Here is a 20,593-nt window from a genome sequence, read left to right as displayed (position 1 = left end):
TGTGGCATGTAGATTTAGGTGCAGAATGCCCATTTTCCCATCCATATCCATGCCCCTTTTTATTTGTGTGCATTAGAAGTTAGGCACAGTGCGTTACAGAATACGCTGAGTGAGTTGTGCACGTAAATTCTAACTATTGCCAATTGGTGCTCATTATTGCTTGTTAAGTGCTCTTATCAATGTTAATTAGCTTGTTAAGCCAATTAAGTTACGTGTGTTGTTATAGAATCCACCTGCATTTTGGCATGGATCTCTAGGCACGCTATAGAGAATCCAGGGGATAGTGATCATATTGGGCAAATATCCATGTAACTAAGCAGTTTAAGTTAGGCCAGGAAAAAGGCCACTCTAAATTAAACTGCTTAGCTATATATTTACAAGTGAATAGTACTGGTCTGCAAATGGCCAGTGGCGACAAAAGCCTTATATATGTATTCAGGACCAAATTGCCTATTCGTAGAGCAGTGCAGAATATACAAATCACTATGGCTGGAATTTGTAAAAATGCAGATTACTGCTGCTATTCAAAATTGATGCAAAAATGTATAAAGTGGTGCTTCTTTATTAGACTAATTGTGGGCCCAATATTGAGTAGCATGCATGTGATCAGAAGTACATGCCAATAATATAAGTACTTTAAAAAAAAACATGATGCCACTTACACTCATATCTTTGTGCCATATAAACTGCTGTGTGGCCAAAATTACTCATTTTAAATTGGGGTGGAATTGAGGCATTCTAGAAACGGGGTAAAAAGGTTATGTCGAGGGCAGCATTTGGAGGAAACAGGAGGAAAGAATTTAAACAGATACGTTATCCATTTAAAATATGCTGATATCTTTAGCACTCAAACTTGAATGTGAGACTGCTCCTTCCAGGGACCTGCATACTGCTGCAATGACCTGAGTATGACATTTGAGGCTGGCATAGAGGCTGGCAAAAAATATTTTTAATAATTTTTTTTGAGGGTGGGAGGGGGGTTAGTGACCACTGGGGGAGTAAGGGGAGGTCATCTGGTCAGTTTGGGCACCTTTTCGTGGCTTGGTAAAAAAAAAGCCCTGCTTATAGATGACACTTCTGTCTGCCTGAGGTGTCAGTAGAGGGCCTTGAGGGTCATCTCCTTCTCGAAGATTGGGGAGGCCAAAGCAGGAGAGCTTTCAGAAGGAAAAGAAAAGGTCTTCTTGGGTACTCAAAAGTAGTGATGACAAAATGCCATCAGTCTCAGAGACTGTTGCAGATGAGACTTGAGTAGGAAGGCTGAACTCACCTCTGGATCAAGCCTTTTGCAAGGGTGAATGTAATAGATTCTACACCAACAAAGATTGGTGTTGTGCCTTCAGTGCCTCCCCTGGATGCTCAGGGTCAACTACCTTCAGAGCCAAATTTGAGGAAGGCCAGTGGTAAAAGTGGGAATATTCCCTTCCCTCCTTCTGGGCTTTTTCTTGGATCTTGATTTTAAGGAAGATGACCTTTTTCTCAGTGTTGAAGGACTGCCTGCAGTTGGTACAACCCCCTACTTCTTTGATATTAATGCTTTTGACACCAATGATGGTGCCACAAACTTCAAAGTCTTTCAAAAAATGTCTAGCACTCTGGGCACAGTCTTTGGAGCTTGGTGGCTCTGGCTGACATCCTCAAACAGATACTACAGTCAGGGTCATCAGGCTGTAAACCCAGGCAGTAGTGGCTTTTTTCAGTTTGTTTCATTTTTTGTTTTTGTGCACACCATTTGAAATAACCTGTGGTATTTGCAAATAACACATATTTAAAAAGAAAAAAAAGATATAAGAAAACAAAAAAAACTGAATACCCAATACAAAACAGAAAAAAAAGAGTGCACACCGCTGCTATGCAGTAGATACAGTCAACAAGGTAATCTGTTATAGACATTTAGGGGATGAATCTATATTTGGGTGTCTCCAAATGAGTGCCCGGAGTAGCCTGTTCTACAGTGGAAAGTAGGTGGGTACCTTCTTTCCTTTATTGAGGTTTCCTTTTACAAAGCAACGGTAAGACCCTGGCGCAGCAATCCGAAAGTACTGCCAGCTCAACACAGGTGTCTGTGGTAGCTCCATCGCCAGAATGCGCCATTTCCCTCCTCTTGGAAGAAGGCGGTCATTCATCTGTTACTGAAGAAACCCACTTTGGATCCCACTCTTCTTACCTAACTGCCTTAATGAAGAGATTCACCCAAGGTGGTGTACAGCTGTTGTTTCTCTTGACCATTCAGCCACATTTAACCTGGTGAACCATTCTTTTGTGCTTTCTCATCTTGCATAGATTGGTCTCTCTGGAACTGTTTTAAATTGTTTTTCTTCTTTCTTACCTGACCAAACTTTCTCAGTCCTCCACAATTCCTCTACGTCTCCATCCTATCCTATCACCTGTGGGGTACCTCAGGGTTCTATCTTGTCCCCCATTCTTTTTAACATTATTCTTAGTCCACTTGCTATCCTCATCCAGTCTCACAATACCAAAAGTTTTCTTTATACAGATTATATTTTACTAATTTTCAAATGCACTCCTTTCAACATTGATCTTTCTTCATTACAACAATGTCTTCACTCACTGGTCTTCTCAACCCAGACAAGACTGTTACCTGTTGAGTCACCAGTCCCCTCTCCCAGTAATCTATTAATCTTATTCTTTTCAATCTTCCTTTCCTGGCAGTTACTTCTTTTCACTACCTTGGTGTCATACTTCATTCTAAGCTGTCTTTTCAATCCCACGTTTCGTACATTTTTCAACTTGGTTTTCTCACTCTTCGCAGGTTATGTTTACTATGCTTATTCCTTGACTTTGATTCATTTCATACCCTTGTTCACACCCTTTTAATGTCCAGATTAGAGTATTGTAATGCTGTACTTGCAGGTGTCTCTTCCAATCAACTAAGGCAACACCAAACTCTTCAAAACACTTCTATTCGACTTCTTCATTATGTCCGTAAGTTTGATCATCTTATGCCCCTTTTTATTAAACTTCACTGGTTGCCGGTCTGGTTCCATATTCCTTTCAAGATTCTCTGTCTCACCTACCATTCTGGTCAACCACGTTACCTTGCTAACCTGATCACTCCCTATACCCCTTCCAGTGTTCTCAGATCATTTGATTCTCATAGATTGGTCCTTCCTAACCTTAAACAGGCCCACTATGAATCCACACACTCTTTTGCTTTTTATTATCTTATCATTTCTAAAGCGCTACAAGATGTACGCAGCACTGTACACTTGAACATGAAGAGACTAGCACCCAAGTTGCGAAATGACCTACCTTCCGCCATCCGAGCTGAGAATTCTCTCAAGATTCAAAGTTGCCCTTAAAATATAATTTTTTAAACTTAGCATTTAGTGGCGCCACATAGTAGTTAGCGGCTGGAGCATGAATGTATTGAATTTCATGTTTTTAGCTTGTTAGTCCTCTCTTGTCGGATAATTGTGTGCTTTCCTATGTGATTGTTGGAGTTCTCATTTTATGTTTTATGCTCCTAGTATATTGTAAACTAGTGTTTGCCAGCACTTGTTTGTACATGCCAATCAGTTTTAAGGATTACTGTTTGCCATGTGGTTTCTACTTGGCTCAATAAAATATTATGGGGGAAAAAAAGGACTGAGCAAGCTCAGATATCACAGTGGCTGATCTGGAAACTCTGTGCATACTTGGAAAAACCTTTACAAGAACACTGATCCTATTGGTACTGCTAGATGATGTCAGTGAGCTGTATGGCTGCATTACCCTCAAAGAAAAACTACTACCTCTAACTGAACTGAATTTAATCCCAAATAGATAGGTGCCTGATATGGGTAACAACTAGTCATATGCAACATTCCCATATTACAAATGTTGCCTAATTGTTCACAGTGCTCTCTGCCACAACTGCAAGTTAAAATTATCTAGGTCTTGTGGGCAGAGTTTTGACCTTGTTAACTGCTGTGTAAGGTCTATTCACCCCATCACAGTTTACCGACAAGAACCGAACAGTATTTGTATATACTGTAATGCAACTAGCACCGTGACATTTACAGTCATTTTTATTAATGCAATATTCATCTCAAAAGGAGCTAAGGTGTCATATTGTAAATTAGCTACACACATTGGGCTTGATTATATAACATGTGTCTCCTCTATGTAAGTATCAGTGTATTTTATAAAATGTGCATGTACATGGCACATTTTACCTTCGCTCTACTCAAACTCTGCCTCTGGGAACACATACACACAGATCACATAAACTCCTAATGCTAAGGTGCCAAATATGTGCATAGATTATAGAATACTAAATACTACTACTACTGCTACTACTTATCACTTCTATAGCCAGCATTTACGCACTTTACTGGGCACCAATAATTAGCATTTATGCAAATAAGTGCTAGGCGCTATTCTATAAGACAATAGTTTTCAACCCAGTCCTCAGGAACCACCTTGTCAGTCAGGTTTTCAGGATATCCACAATGAATATGCATGAGATGTCTTAGGATGCACTTCCTCCATTGCATGTAAATATCTCTCATGCATATTCATTGTGGGTATCCCAAAAACCCAATTGACCAGGTGGCCCCTAAGGACTGGGTTGAAAATCACTATTATAAAATACACACCAAGTTCAATTATTGCATGCCTGCAAGGGGGTGTACATGTGGGCGAAGCATGGGCGGGCCAAGGGCATGTCACTACGTGAAATCTGCAACTTATAGAATGCTATCATTTGTGTGCGTTGTATGGTGCACTAAGCTGTGCCAACTTATACCAGCCATGAGTGGGCGCACTGAAGTTTTGGCACGCCATTGAGCCTTTATCTAGTATTCTATAATGGCTTAGATGTGTCTAAATAGCATTATAGAATTGGTGCTGTGTCCCATTGTGGTGTTTATATCAAGATACCAAGTTATAGAATTGCCCGATATTTTCCAGCCACACAGTTTTACAAATGCCCCTTCTACATTTAAAACATCCTTTACGTGCAGAAAAACTGTTCTAAAATTATCCACATTCCTCTGATTCTATATATACAGTATCCAGATTTGTACCCGTGCCCAAGATATGGTGCCTATCTCTACTAGCATGCAACTCAAAGGGGGTGTGGCCAAGGGTATTCCGAAAAGTTGCATACGTAGTTCTAGAATACCGCCTAAGCGCGCCTAACATAGATGCCAGCATTTACACCAGATTTCAGCAGGCATAAGTCTGGCGCCAAGCATTATTCTATAAAGGGTACATGCCCATTATAGAATCACGCTTAGCCCTGATTTTTGCCAGAGCTCATTTCTTAACACCATTTATAGAATTCCCTCCATTGTGATTTTAAATAGTTACCTTGTCCACACAGGGGCACATCACAGTATTCCCATCGCACATTCTTGTCCATTGTATAACACCAGGGGCGATCATTCTCACCTCCCGGATTACGGCAATAATTTTCCGAGTTTGAAAGTTCTAGGAAAACCTGGGGAGATTTTCTGTGTGGATGTGGTATCTAGACAAAAAAGAAAGCTCATGTTTTACTCAAGTATAACACCTCTTCTTGCACCTCCCCTCCCCCCTCCCTCTCCTCCTCCCTCCGAGTTCCAGGCCCCTCCGAATTCCAGGCCCTCTCGCCCTCCCAATTCCAGGCCCCCTCCCCTCCCTCCCTCCGAGTTCCAGGCCTCCCTCCCTCACTCTGAGTTCCAGGCCCTCCCTCCTACCTGAGTTCCAGGTCCCGTCCCTCCCTCTCAGTTCCAGGCCCCCTCCCTCCCTCCGAGTTCCAGGGTCCCCGTCCCTCCGAGTTCCAGGGCCGGCCCCCCTCCCTCCCTCCGAGTTCCAGGGTCCCCGTCCCTCCGAGTTCCAGGGCCGGCCCCCCTCCATCCCTCCGAGTTCCAGGGCCAGCCCCCCCCCCTGAATTCCAGGGTCTCCCTCCCTCCGAGTTCCAGGGTCCCCTCCCTCTGAGTTCCAGGGACCCCCTCCCTCCCTCTGAGTTCCAGGGCCAGCCCCCTCCCTCCCTCCGAGTTTCAGGGTCTCCCTTCCTCCGAGTTGCAGGGCCCCTCCCTCCGAGTTCCAGGGCCCCCGTCCCTCCGAGTTCCAGGGCCGGCCTCCGTCCCAGGGCCGGCCCCCCTCTCTCCCTCCGAGTTCCAGGGTCGGCCCCCCCTTCCTCCCTCTGAGTTCCAGGGCCTGCCCCCTTCCCTCCCTCCCTCAGAGTTCCAGTGTCTCCCTCCGTCCGAGTTCCAGGGTCCCCCTCCCTCTATCCCTCCCTCCCAGTTCCAGGGTCCCCCTCCCTCCCTCTCTTCGAGTTTCAGGGCCGGCTCCCTCCCTCCGTCCCTTCGAGTTCCGGGCCCCCTCCCTCCGAATTTTAAAAATCATCTTACCTCGTCGGGATTACAGCGGCAGCAGCAGTGAAAGCGTGCAGGCTCGGCGCTTCAGCCTTTCCTTCTCTCTCTCTCAGCTCTGGTCCCGCCCTCATTTCCTGTTTCCACAAGGGCGGGACCAGAGCTGAGAGAGAGAGAGAGAGAAGAGAAGGCAGAAGCGCCGAGCCTGCATGCTTTTCACTGCTGCTGCCACCGTAACCCCGAGGTAAGATGACTTTTAAAATTCGGAGGGAGGGGGCCCGGAACTCGAAGGGAGGGAGGGAGGGACTTTTAAAATTCTGGGCTGGTGAAGGGAACTTCCGACGGGTGAAATATTGGGGGTGCTCGAGTACCCACGGAGTCGGTGCCTATGTCCTAGTTGGTATGTCACACATAATGAGGCATATTTTCAAAGCACTTTGGGAGGCTAAGTTCCATAGGTTTCTATGGAACTTTGGGAGGCTAAGTGCTTTGAAAATGAGCTTGTTAGACATCCATTTCTCATGAATTTTAGAACATTATATGCTGGCATATAGCCTGTTCTAAAATACATGACATCCAAATGCTGGCTACATCCAGCATGAACATCTATTTTACAAACTGAAAGGTCCAAACTATGAATGGGACAAAACAGGAAACACTGACATCTCTATGAGAGTAGAGGAACATCCATTTTGTAAAATAGTCACCGAGGGGCCCATTTACTAAACTACGTAAGCATCTATGAGCGCCCAACATGCGCCCAACGCACTCTTGCAGTAATTTCATTTTTGGCGCGCATCTGATATGCGCGTCTGAAAAATATATTTTCTTTTCGGTTGCGCGTAATGGACACGCGCAAAGAGGCATTTGGCGCGTGTAGGTCATTACTGCCCAGTTACCATGTTAGTCTTTACTGCTAGGTCAATGGCTGGCGGTATGATCTCAGACCCAAAATGGACGCGCGGCAATTTTCATTTTGCTGTACGTCCATTTTCAGCAAAAATTTTAAAAAGGCCTTTTTTACAGGCACTCTAAAAAATGGATTGGCACACGCCTAAACCCCACGCAAGCCATTTTTCAGCGCACCTTTGTAAAAGGACCCCATAAACCTTTAACTGGAAGAATAACCTAATGGTTAGAGCAGCTGGCAAAAGAGAAAGAGAGGATGCCAGTTCAAATCCCACTGCAGCTCACTATAATTTTCTTTCCCCCCCCCCTTTTTTTTTTAAGTGTGAGCCTTCCAGGGACAGAAAAATATCTACCATGACTTCCCTTACTCCCTCAGACGAGAACTACTCCATCAGTGCACCTTTCTGTAACCTGGACGTGCCAAGTACCAGTTCTAACAATGGATGTCCATCTTTTTGGTCATGTATGTCCCTTCCTCTTCTGCAATCAGAGTTCATGTCCATATTTTGGCCATTCACTAGTCCCGCCCCAAACTTGCCCAGATCATAGGAACGTAATACAGTTTTAGATGTCCACATCCTGGCTTTATAAAACCAGGATTTGGACATCCAGGCAATGCTAGATTTCAGATGTCCGAAACACGAATAGAATTTCTAAAATAACCACCAAAATTATTCAGCTTATTTTGGGACAATTTTCTGAATTTTTCCCTCATTTTCAGGCATTTTTTTCTGTTGTTTTACTCATTTGGTTTAACATGCATTGGAGAATATTACTGCACACAAATCAACTGAATGCATGCCAGTTTGTTGATTAATATAAACTATATTGATTTTGCATGCATTAAAAGTTTTAGAGTGCGCTAATGAACCACATAAATACACTAATGAATACACATCCCTAGTTTTTCCTGATTTGCTACTGCAATGGTTAGCATCATAAACTAATTTTATATATCTATATATAAAAAACATGTTCTTGTAATTTTGCTTTGTTTTATTTCACACATTGTATGTGCTTGCACCGCAATAAATCAGTTATTCTATCATACGAGTTCTCAACCACTCAACCCAGTCCTGAGGACACACCTAGCCAGACAGGGTTTCAGAATATCTACAATGAATTTATATGAGATTGATCTGCATACAATGAAGGCAATGCATGCAAATCTTTCTCATGCATATTCATTATGGATATCCTGAATACCTGACTGGCTGGATGTGTCCCAAGGACTGGGTTGAGAATCCTTTGTCTATAAAGTGCCAGCAGCGCCTTGGCAGTTTTTAAAATGAAATAGCATATGCCAATTTTGTGTAAGCACACACTAAAATATCACATGACATTTTTGTAATTTAAAAAAGAAGCATTAAGACCCCCCCCCCCCCCCCCCCGCAAAAAAGGAAACTTGAAACAACATTTAACTCAGTGCTTCTCAACCCAGTCCTTGGGGCACACCCAACCAGTCAAGTTTTTAGGATATCCACAACAGGGCCGTGCCTAGGGTCTCTGGCGCCCCCCTGCAGTTGGCCCCTCCGGCGCCCCCCCCCCCCCCGAAAACGATAGCTACACTACCCGCCCTCTTCTCCCCAGATCCTTTTCTTTTTTGTTTAAATTTACCTCTCCGGCGCGCGGCAGCGTAGCGTTAGTGAGAAGGAGGCGGCGCTCCCCTGCCCCGACGTGTCTTCTTCCCTTCGCTCAGTGTCCCGCCTTCTTCTGACATCATTTCTGATGTCAGAAGAAGGCGGAACCGAGCAAAGGGAAGAGACTGACACATCGGGGCGGGGGAGCGCCGCCTCCTCACTAACGCTACGCTGCCACGCGCCGGAGAGGTAAATTTAAACAAAAAAAAAAGGACAAGGATCTGGGGAGAAGAGGGCGAGGTAAGCATGGTGCAGCAGGGCGCCCCCCAGAGGATGGTGCCCTCCTGCCATGCTTACCTCGCTTACCGTGTCGGCACGGCCCTGATCCACAATGAATAAGAAACAAACAGGAGACAGTCTACTGCAGAAGCAGAATAGACAACCAAACAGCAGCAATCGAAGGAAGGACAAACACTACAAGAGTTTATCCAAATGTCAACTTTAATGGAAACAGGACCCAACCTAGCCAAGTTTCGGAAAGCCTTTGTCAGGGGTCACATAAGTTTCCACAATACATTCACAGATTCAATGCCCTATTTGATTTTAATGAAAATGAATGGAAAGAAGATGACTAATGATTAGGCATCTGAAAATACATTGAGTGGTTACTTAAACTGAATACAAACAGAACCAAAAATGTTTCCTGTGCACAACCTGAGGGGTCCTTTTACTAAGGTGCACTGAAAAATGGCCTGCAGTACTGTAGACATGTGTTTTGGGAGCACGCTGAATTATTTTTTAGCACACCTACAAAAAATGCCGACTTGTACGCCAGGGCAAAGGGAGGGGAGAGCGTGAGTGTGTGGCATTCTGATTTCTTTGTATTATCTGCGAATAGACAACAGTCAATGAGCACCATGGACCTTGAGGCAGATATCAAAACTCGGGCCGAAGTCGGGCCGTGGACAGTGAAAAGCGACTGAAGAGCTGGAGAGATAAGTGAACCTTACAACACTAACAAAAAGCATTACAAAGTGTGGTTTGGGGACCTTATACTTAAAATTAAGGAGGTTTTTCAGCCTATGATGAATGGATGGAACTCCCTTAGGAGATCAACAAAGGAGTATCCTATCATTATTTGAGGCTTTTCCTCCCTTAAAAGAACAGTACATCATTGTTAAGATAATTGGATGGGTATCTTTTTGATGAGCATATATTGTCTCTGATCATAACAGTGCTGAGTTTAACCATGTTTAAATGCTTCTTGTCTCTCTTGTCTGCATATCTTGACTATATGGTAAGCTCCATGGAGCATGGGGTGACTTTCATGCGTATTTGTAAATTGACACTACCACATGTAGAAGAACTATAGTAATGGTAGTTGATGGCAGTAGTAGTAGAAAAATAACTTTCTACGAAGAACCCAAAATGATTAATTTACTTTTTATGGTAGGCTAATGCATATTCAGAAAAAAAATAGGCAACTTAATATTTCACACTATATGCATTTTCTCTGTGAAGGGTTTTTATAACCTCTGGCTTATGAATCTTCGTCATCAATCTACTGTACATAGACCGGGACTCACCTGTTCTGTCCACTTTTGACAAGGAATACCAGAAACAGTAACACTCACAAAACCTTGGTAAAACCTTCCATTTTCTTTGTAGCAGAGTCCTGGAAATAGATTTTAGAAAGAATTGTGATAACACACGTTGGACATTGTTCATGTTCATGTCAAACCAACATTACAGTGTCTTGCTGCTGTAAGGGGTCATTTTATAACAGGGTGCCTAAGTGAAATCAGAAAAGCAGGGGCGTAGCCAGACAACAGATTTTGGGTGGAACTAGGCAAGAATTGGGTGGGCACCAAGTGTTCTCCCCCCCCCCCCCCCCCCCCCCCCGTCCAAAAAACATTTATCTTAGCTGGTGGGAAAACGCTTCTTTCCACCTTGGCAGCAGGCATGCACTGAAAACTGAGCATGCGCAGGTGCCGGTGTTGTAGAGAGTAACATTTTCGTTACCATCAGGGGGAAATCTTCAGCTGGCGGAGCTTGGGATTTCCACCAGTTACCACTGAACACGTGCTACTGTTGGGTGGGCCTGAGCCATAAATGGGTGGGCCCTGGCCCATCCAAGCCCACCTGTGGCTATGCCACTGCAGAAAAGTGCCTGATTTTTGCCTATTTTAGAAGGGCTTTCTATAGCATCCAATAAACTGAGAGAGGTTTAAATAACTACACTAAAATCATAAATCTTCTAATCAAAAAGTGGAAAAAAACTTTAACATGGAAAATTCCCTAACAGTGTATCTTCACCATTGTCATTTCATCATAGGTCTTTTACGTATTTTGAAATATGAGCTTTTATGCTGAATTAAAATATGCTTAAGATGTCAATATATTCTTATTGTCCATTCAATTAAATATATCAAAGTTATCCTTGAAAATTCTCTTTTATATTTGAAATTAGATAAATGAAAATTTGAATAAAAATATATAATGAAATTAAGTATAGCAAAAGAACATTATAAAAACATTTTAATTTATCATCTGACATTTTTGAATATTATACCACCAGTGTCACTGGGATCAGGACCCAATCCCTATGGATTTGCATCCTAAACAGTATAATAAGGATTTATTTGAGTCAGAGGAGTCCTCTGACTCACAGGACAGTGAGTGAGCACCAGAAATGCAGAGACAAGTCATTAAAAAAAGCCAGAAGATTGAGCCATGGAAGCAGCCACACTCAGAACATACCAGGACCAGCAGGAAGAGAAATGGAGAGGGTCTGCCTTTCCCTCTGAAAGTTCTGCCATACCCCCAGACCTTGAAAGACCTAGGCCTAAGGAGCAGAGTGGAGCCATCAGAAGCTCAAGAAGCAGAGAATTGAGGGGTGCCCAGAACAAGACAGAGCTATCAAGTCCTGCAAGCTCTCAGCTAAGCCTGGGGCCTACCAGTCATTGAAAGAGCCCCCTCCTAACAGTCACTAAAGCATCCTATCTTGGAAAGGCCATCTTCCAGTGAGTTTACAAAGCAGCCCTGGAGAAGTGTGACCTATGCTGTCTATCACCAGCTACATCTCAACAACTACCAATGCAGTAGGCCTAAAAAGATAGAAGCATGGTGGGATACCAGTAGTTTGGTATCTTGCAGCACTGCCTTTGTATCCAGTGGGTGTCTGCAAAAAAAGAAAGCTGTGGACACTAATTTTACCAGCAAATCTGTTTGAATGCATGTGTTTGGCTTTGGGCAGTCTGAAAGACATTTCAAGCTCTGGAGTGTTCATGGACAGGACTGCCTCCAGCCCAGAAATAGATCATGTGCAATTGGAGAGTTGTGAATCCATGGAAGGTGGGAGCAGTAGAATAGGATCCCTTGCTTAAGCCCAACAACGTCTCCTGAGGGAGTGGACATAACTACTGTGCTCATTCTGCCTAAACTTTTATGAGGCCCCTGGATAGAATGCAGAAGAAGAGGAGAAAAGAAGCTACTCAAGTGGAGCTGTCAGCCCGTTTCCTTAAAAAATTGGTATGGGATCTATGGAAAGTCTGGTATCCCTATGTTAACCTTCCAGTAATGTGAGTAGTGGAAGCCAAGTGGAATGCCTGGATTCGGAACAAAATTTACCACAGGATGAGACCTAATCCTATATACTGTGAAGAGTCCAGGAGCATGGATTTGGAAACAGACAAGGAGGGAGGGAGAAAGTCCCCTTTGCACCCTAAAACCTCACAGGAGTACAGAACATGAAGACCCAGGTCCACGAGGTTCAAACATGTCAAAGAGAGCAGCTTGTCACCTTCCCCAGTGAGAGCATTGAGATCCAAAGACTATAATTCCCAGCAACCCTTGAGGGAGACACAGGATAGAACCAGAAAGAGCTCCCCACACTACCAGCCCCAGAATTCCAAGTGGGGGGTGGGGGGTGGAGGAGGATCTGGGGAGGATTAATCATGAGGATGAGAGACAGCTGGAGGAGGGCCATAGAGCAGCCTATGGATGGCAAACGGGAGAGTGGAAGGTTGTCAGAGAGAGGACAGATCTTAGAAGAGGAGCCTATGCACATTTCTGCTCTGCCTGGAGTCAAAGGTAAACAATTAAAAGGGCTTATGGCAGCGTGGTTCTCTGACCTAATGAGGGGAGGGACAAGGTGGCTAGGACCACAGTGAACTAATAAACGAAGGTTTCAGCCTGGGCCAAGTGGGAGGTTGTCAGGAGTTGGTGCTGACAAGGAAAGGGTGGGGGCCCTTTCATTCCCTAGTCTGGTAGTAGGAGGGGAATGAGGAAAGGGTGGAAGCCGAACAAGCTGCATGGTAAATACCTGGACTGTGTTGAAGAAAAGGGAAAGAAAAGCAAGAGGACTGATTGATTTATATTTATAGACAAACGTGGTCTTTAACAGGACTAAGAGGTGAAGGGATCTGGTGGTGGGGAGTGCAGACACCCCCCCCCCCCCCCCCATTCTCCTTACAGGGGAAGGGGAAGAAAGAGAGACTGGGGGGGAAGGGACTGCCTCAGTCTGTCTGCGATTTGAAATGCTTTGGAATTTATTGTGGATCCTGTGTGAAACACTGAGAGACTCGTCCCGCTGAGGAACTCTTATTACCTACAGTGGGAAAAGGCTGGTAGAGGACAGCTAGAGAAGCCCCAGTGAAAGCTCAATGTCTCAGCAGCAGCTCTAGGTGGCTGCCTAGGTCTGCATTGAGTGTTTAAGTTGGAGTTAAAGCCGGAAAGGGAGAGAAGGCATTTTTTTACCACCCCAGTTTTGCCTTGTAAGAGGACTGCCAAGCGCAGGGATTTGGGGCAAATTACAGTATACTGTGGATTACAAACCTCACTATATTCCGTGGATTACAATACACTGTTTTCGACCTTGAAGATCTGAAAATGAAAGCTACTATCGAGACAGTTTAAGGACTGGCAACTCAGGCGATCCATTCAAAAAAAACTCTGTAATGGTGGTGGATGGTGGTGGAAGACCCAAACACTACTATCAGCATACCTGGCCCCCACGTGGTATAGCGCCTGAGTAGAATGACTGGAAAAAAAAAGTTCCTGTGAAAAAAGACTTCAAATGACATGGACATTCCTATTTTTTCTTTTATATTACATGTTGTCTGTAATATGAGTCTATGCTTCCTTCCAAGTACAGCAATACAGCACAGACACAGTAGGTGTCAGCACTGGGCTTAATGCCTGCAGGAGAGTGCAGCCATCAGAGGGAGGCGAAAGGGGTATCTTGTGTTGGCCCAACCATTAGGCAGGACTAGGAGATCACTGAGGGCAGCAGCTTCTGGGGAGGGGCAACCAAAGAGCAGCTGGAGTCAAAGCAAAATAGATCATGACAACACAAACTGAAAGAAATCACAGGAGATACGTTTACCAGCATGGAGGGAAGGCAGTTTTCAAACAGCCCATTTACCCAGATTATTCTGGGAGGGGTAGTATTGGGGTGATCAAGACTGTTGGGGAACCAAGGGGCCTAAAAATTAATTGGAGGGGGCACATGGGTGAAGGTTTGGCTAGGGTACCTAATCCCTTTGCACTGGCTCTAGGGCTATCCAAAACAAGACTAAGCCACCTAGTCCAGCAAGCTCTCAGCTTGGCCTGAGACCTACTAGTCAAAGAAGGGGACTCTCTCTAAAAGTCCCTAAAGTTGTAAGAGACATTGATTTATGGTATTTTTGCAATTTGTATAAATTATGTGAACGTTCTAGAGTCTCCAGGGGTTAGCCCTGAGACTCAGGGATTAAGGTGTGGAATAAATTTGTGCTATTTCAAACAAAGAATTGTTATTGGTTGCTGTGACAAATGAAATGCGCTGCTTAATCACTTTAGGGTCCTTTTACTAAGCTGCAGTAAGCAATAATGCGTGCTTACCACAGTAAAAAGGCCTTACCGCGAAGTGCACTCAAGCGTCCTGCAGTAATTTTGTAATTGGTGTGCGCTTCCCATGCATTAGAAAATATATTTTATTTTTTAGCGCTTGTCGGTGAGGTGGGGGGGGGGGGCAGAGAGCAGGCATGTTTCACTATAACTAAGCAGGAACGTGGGTTGGGGAAAGCAGGGCAGGCAGCAGGGCAGGCAGCAGGGCGGCGAACATCACTGGAGAAAGGCTTCTGCTGGTGGGGTTTGGGGACCCCCGCCAGCCCACGTATGTGAGATTGTGATGGGGGCAAAAAGCAGTGGGGAGGCGGGACAAAATATGCCTCCTACTTTGGGCTCAGACCCCTCCCCCCCAAAATTGAGGTCTGGCTACACCCTTGCTTCAATGACATCTTGTTTAGTGAACAATGTAGTCTTTTTACCAAGCTGCAGTAAAAAGGGCCCTGCAGTAGCGGTAGCAGCAGGGGCCGTTTTTGCCGTGTGCCAGGGCCCTTTTTACAGCAGTCGGTAAAAAGCCCCTAAAAAAGACATGGCCATGCGGTAAGATTATTCTTACCGCATGGCCATGAGAGAGGGAGCACTTACCTCCACCCAATGAGGTGGAGGTGTTAAGGGTTCCCCCAGTAACCAGAAATGGTACGCACTTGAAGCGGAACTACCACCAATGGCTTGTTGGGCTGGCAGTAGTTCTAGGTTGCCATGCGGCAACCTTTTAGTAAAAGGGCCCCAATGTTTGTTAGGTATACATTTACCTCTGGAATAATCTTCCCCCTCTCATTAGAGCAGAGGTCTCCTTGCCCAGATTTAAATCCCACTTTTTTTCAACAGGCATTTGATTTTCTCTTGAGTCAACCAGATATCGAGTTTTCTATTTCATAGCTCCAGCCCTTTGGAATTCCATGCCATTAACCTTTCGTGCTCAATCCTCCCTAAAGCAGTTTAAAATTGATCTTAAAACCTGGCCTTTTAATCTTTCTTTTTCCACTGATTTGAGAATTTATTTTCCTCGATTCACAGGGTTTCCTGCCACTACTTTTCTCCCTCGCTTTTGCTTTTTTCTCAGCTAGCTGTTTTTCATTACTGAGTGTTTGTCTTATCTATTCTATTTGATACTGTAGTTCCTTTTCATTCTCATTCTCTATGGTAATTTTAGATTGTACACTGCCTTGGTCTGCTAGTCGGTAAAGGTGATATAGAAAGTAAATAAAATGAATGAATGAATGAATGAATGAATGAATGAATCTCTAGGGTTACACCCTTTCCCTTCTCCCCCTCTTTTAATTCCTGCCTTGAATTAATTGTTATATATGATGCATGAATGCATGCTCTGTCCCGTTTTAATTGGAGTTCCTTTCCTTTTCCATTTTTATTCCGAGACAATCGTTTTATAAACCACCTTGATCTTTTATTAGTAAATGTAGGATATCAATTTTACAATAAACATAAACCTTTTAAATGGATCAAGAAAAGAGAATTCAGGTAAACGTGGTGCATTGCAACTTAGAAATGTGTCCTACCAGGCTGCCATGATTTGAGGATTATTATAAGTATGTGGGATGCCACTTTAAGATGTGTCCAACCATTCTAAAGTATTGACAGAGTTGTATGGAGATAATGGGTTGATATTCCACTTAAATCTTGAGAATGCTTAAAAGGGGGTTTCTCTTAACAGGAAGGCCCACATGTATTTATAAATATGCAAGGTTATCTCCAATCAGGAGACTAATCATGGATTGTGGAATATAAAATTGCTGAAAGAGGTTACATGGTGATGTCTTTGGCAATGATAGGCAGAAACTATGTAACACAGGACTTTTCTGATTGGGTGTCCTTTATATGATTCCTGCAGCCAAGACCTTTTTGGGAGTCTACTATGCCTTTCTCTCTCATGCAGAAAGCTATAAGTGAACCTCCAGGCATTAGAGAAAGCTACGCAACCAGCCTATCATGCATGGAGACATAAGTGAATCTCTCTATCCTATGAATTCTGATGTCATTAGTGAAAAATCTTCCCAGTTAAATGATGTTTGCATATAAGTGATGGCCACACCATATGCTTGTGACATGCAGTCTGCAGTTACAACCAGAATTTAATTTTTCCAGCCATTTGGAAAAGTGTTGCACCTTTCTTCTCATATGCAGAAAAACATGTGACCCTCCAGAGATTTTTGAGAGAGCTCTATGTCCTTTCCATTTCACACTAGAAGGACTTCTGAGAGAACTATGTGACCATCTTGATTCATCAGTGGCGTTCCTAGGGGGGCTGGCACCCCGGGTGGATCGCCGATACGCCCCGCCCTCCCGGGTGCAGCGCCCCCCCCGATGCAGCGCCCCCCCCCCCCGGCGAAAGGACACCCTCGCGAAGGAACCCCCCCGCCCACGCCACCAGGGGGGTGTGCCGTGCGTGCCTGTCCTCCGTTGTTCCATGCTTCTTCTCTGCCCCGGAACAGGAAGTAACCTGTTCCAGGGCAGAGAAAAAGCATGGAACAATGGAGGACAGGCACGCGCAGCACCCCCCCCCCCCCCCCGGCGGCGTGCACCCGGGGCGGACCGCACCCACCGCCCCCCCCCTAGGAACGCCACTGTGATTCATGGACACCTATCATAATGTGAATCCCTCCCTAACTCCTGCCCACCTCTAGCACATCTCTTTATTTATAGTCTTAACTAATAGTCAATTATTCTAATTAGGATCACAAGAGGGGAGTTTTCATTAGAGTTGTAATTACATTTAATTACTTTCTGAGATGCAAACACTAAATAAATAAATCAAACAATATACCATATAATCTTAAGGTTCTTTATATTAATCTAATATCTCTACTATCTTAAGAAGTTTAAACAACACAATAATAAGATGCAGATAGCAGTCCAGCAGCAAGAGGTGTGAGATCCAGTTTTTTCACTGAGTGTAACATGTATGATTATCTCCCAGTTGGCAAGAGGTTATATGTTTGTGCTCGACGCGAAAAGTTCCTAGCCCTCAGAGAATGAGTCCGTTCTCTTGAGGCTAGAGTAGCAGACTTAGAGGAACTGAGAGAGACACAGGGGTACATAGAGGAGGCCTACAGGGACGTTATGGAGAAGTCCCACACACAGGACCCAAGAGGCAGGCAGAGCTCCGCAGTCTCAATGAGTGGTGGAGATGATGGTGCAAAGATGAGGGATTTAGATCTGTTAGGAACTGGACAACATTCTGGGAAACAGGGAGCCTATTCCAAACAGAGGGACTCTACCTTAACCTCAAAGGATACTATTGCAACAGGCCATTTAGGGAATCCCAATAGAGAGGTTTCAATAATGGTGAAAGAAAGCCAGCAGTGTTTAAAGGACAATCAATGGGACACTGTGTTATCAGGGTACAAATTTTATCGCAATGATAGAGTGGATCAAATTGGAAGGGGGGGTTGCATTACATGTTAAAGAGGAAATTGAGTCAAATAAAATAAATATTCTACATGAAACAGACAACAGCGTGGAATCCTTGTGGATAGAAATTCCATGTGCGAAGGGAAAGAGTATATACTGGTAGGGCTGTACCACCATCTTCCAGGAGAGAATGAACAGACAGATGAAAAAATGTTTACAGAAATTAGGAAAGCTGGCAAATTAGGCAACATTATAATAAAGGGTGATTTCAATTACCCTAACATTGACCGGAAAAATGCTACATCAGGGAGCGCTAGGGAGGTAAAATTCTTAGAGTAATAAATGACTAATTCTTAGAGTAACTGGTCCAAGAACCAACACGAAGGAGAGATATTTTAGATCTAGTCCTTAGTGGAATGCAGGGCATGGTACAAGAGGTAACGGTGTTAGATTTGCTCAGAAACAGTGATCATAAAATTATCACATTTGAGCTGATAATCTGGAGTGAACTCGCTAAAGAAATCTACTATAGCAGCATTCAATTTTTGAAAGTGTGACTATGACAAAATGATTAAAATGAAGCTGAAAGGGTAGGCCACAAAGGTTAGAACTTTAAATCAGGTGTGGACGTTGTTTAAAAATACCATCATGGAAGCCCAGATCAGATGTATTACATGTATTAACAAAGGTGGAAAGAAGAGCAAATGACATCCAGCGTGGTTAAAAGGTAAAGTGAAAGAGGCTATTAGAGCCAAAAGAGCATTCTTCAAAGAATGGAAAAAGAATCTGAATGAAGACAATAAAAAGCAATATAAGCAGTGTTAAGCTAGATACAAAGTATTGATAAAGGCTGCTAAAAAAAGAATATGAAGAAAAACTTGCCTTGGAGACAAAAACTCATAGCAACACCTTTTTCAAGTACATTGGAAGCAGAAACCCTGTGATGGAATCCATGGGACCATTAGATAACAAAGGACCAAAAAGGGCATTCAGGGAGGACAAGGCCATAGCACAAAGATTGAATAAATTCTTTGCTTCAGTCTTTACAGAAGATGTAAGAGATCTACCTGTACTGGAAATGGTTTTCAAGGGTAACGATGCAGAGGAACTGAAATAAATCTCGGTGAACCTGGAAGACGTACAGAAACAAACTGACAAGTTAAAGAGTGATAAATCACCTTGACTGGATGGCATACACCCCAGTGCACTGAAAGAACTCAAACATGAAATAGCTGATCTGTGGTTAGTGATCTGTAACCTCTCGTTAAAATAATCTGTAGTACCTGAAGAGTGGAGGGTGGCCAATGTAATGCCGATTTGTTTTAAAGGGTTCTAGGGGTGATCTAGGAAAATACAGACTGATAAGCCTGACTTCAGTGCTAGAGAAAATAGATTTTTAAAAAGGGTTACAGGGGTGATCCGGGAAAATACAGACTGGTAAGCCTGACTTCAGTGCCGGGGAAAATAGTGGAAACTATTATAAAGAATAAAATTATGGAATACGTAGACAAACATGGTTTAATGGGAGAGAGTCAGCATGGGTTCAGCCAAGGGAAGTCTTGCCTCACCAATTTGCTTCATTTCTTTGAAGGCATAAATATGCATGTGGATAAAGGTGAGCCAGTTGATGTAGTGTATCTGGATTTTCAGAAAGCTTTTGACAAAGTTCCTTATGAGAGACTACTGAGAAAATTAGAAAATCATGAGATAGGAGGCAATGTCCTTCTGTGGATTAGGAATTGGTTATTGGATAGAAAATAGAGGATAGGGATAAATGGCCATTTTTCTGAATGGAGGAGTGTGGATAGTGGAGTGTCACAGGGATCTGTACTGGGACCGGCGCTATGTAACAGATTTATAAATGATCTGGAAAATAGAATGACTAGTGAGGTGATTAAATTTGCAGATGACACAAAACTATTCAAAGTTGTCAAAATACGTGCGGATTGTGAAAAATTGCAGGTACACCTTAGGAAACTGGGAGCCTGTGCATCCAAGTGGCAGATGAAATTTAATGTGGACAAGTGCAAAGTGATGCACATTGGGAAGAATAATCCGAATCATATAGGTGTCATTGTAAACAATATGCTGAAAACTTCTGCCCAGTGTGTGGCGGCAGCCAAAAAAAAGCAAACAGGATAGGATGCTAGGAATTATTAAGAAAGGGATGGTAAATAAGACCAAGAATATTATAATGCCTCTGTATTGCTCCATGGCGCGACCTCACCTTGAATATTGCATTCAATTCTGGTCGCTATATCTCAAAAAAGTTATAGCGGAATTAGAAAAGATTCAAAGAAGAGTGACCAAAATGATAAAGAGGGTGAAACTCCTTACATATGAGGAAAGGTTAAAGAGGTTAGGGCTCTTCAGCTTGGAAAAGAGACGGCTGAAGGGGGATATGATTGAGGTCTATAAATCCTGAGTGGTGTAGAACAGGTAAAAGCAGTGCTTTTTTGTGCCGGTACGCACTGGTACGGCGTACCGGCACCTTTTTCTGAGGGCCGGCTCACCTGCCGGCCCTCAGCTCCCCGACTTTCCATTCTG

The 20,593-nt window shown here is 43.7% G+C and overlaps 1 protein-coding gene across 1 annotated transcript in view; it reads right to left on the bottom strand.

Annotated features, from left to right (window-relative positions):
- Positions 1-20,593, bottom strand: part of MUSK (muscle associated receptor tyrosine kinase) — a 223,407-nt gene that overhangs the window by 33,086 nt on the left and 169,728 nt on the right. Inside the window, 2 exon segments of the mRNA XM_030193747.1 lie at positions 5,314-5,473; positions 10,375-10,463. Coding sequence (XP_030049607.1) covers positions 5,314-5,473; positions 10,375-10,463 — 249 coding nt within the window.

Source organism: Microcaecilia unicolor, chromosome 2, assembly GCF_901765095.1.
Source record: "Microcaecilia unicolor chromosome 2, aMicUni1.1, whole genome shotgun sequence".
NCBI classification, from domain to species: domain Eukaryota; kingdom Metazoa; phylum Chordata; class Amphibia; order Gymnophiona; family Siphonopidae; genus Microcaecilia; species Microcaecilia unicolor.
The sequence above is the reverse complement of the archived record's forward strand: the minus strand, read 5'-3'. Positions and strand labels throughout refer to the sequence as shown.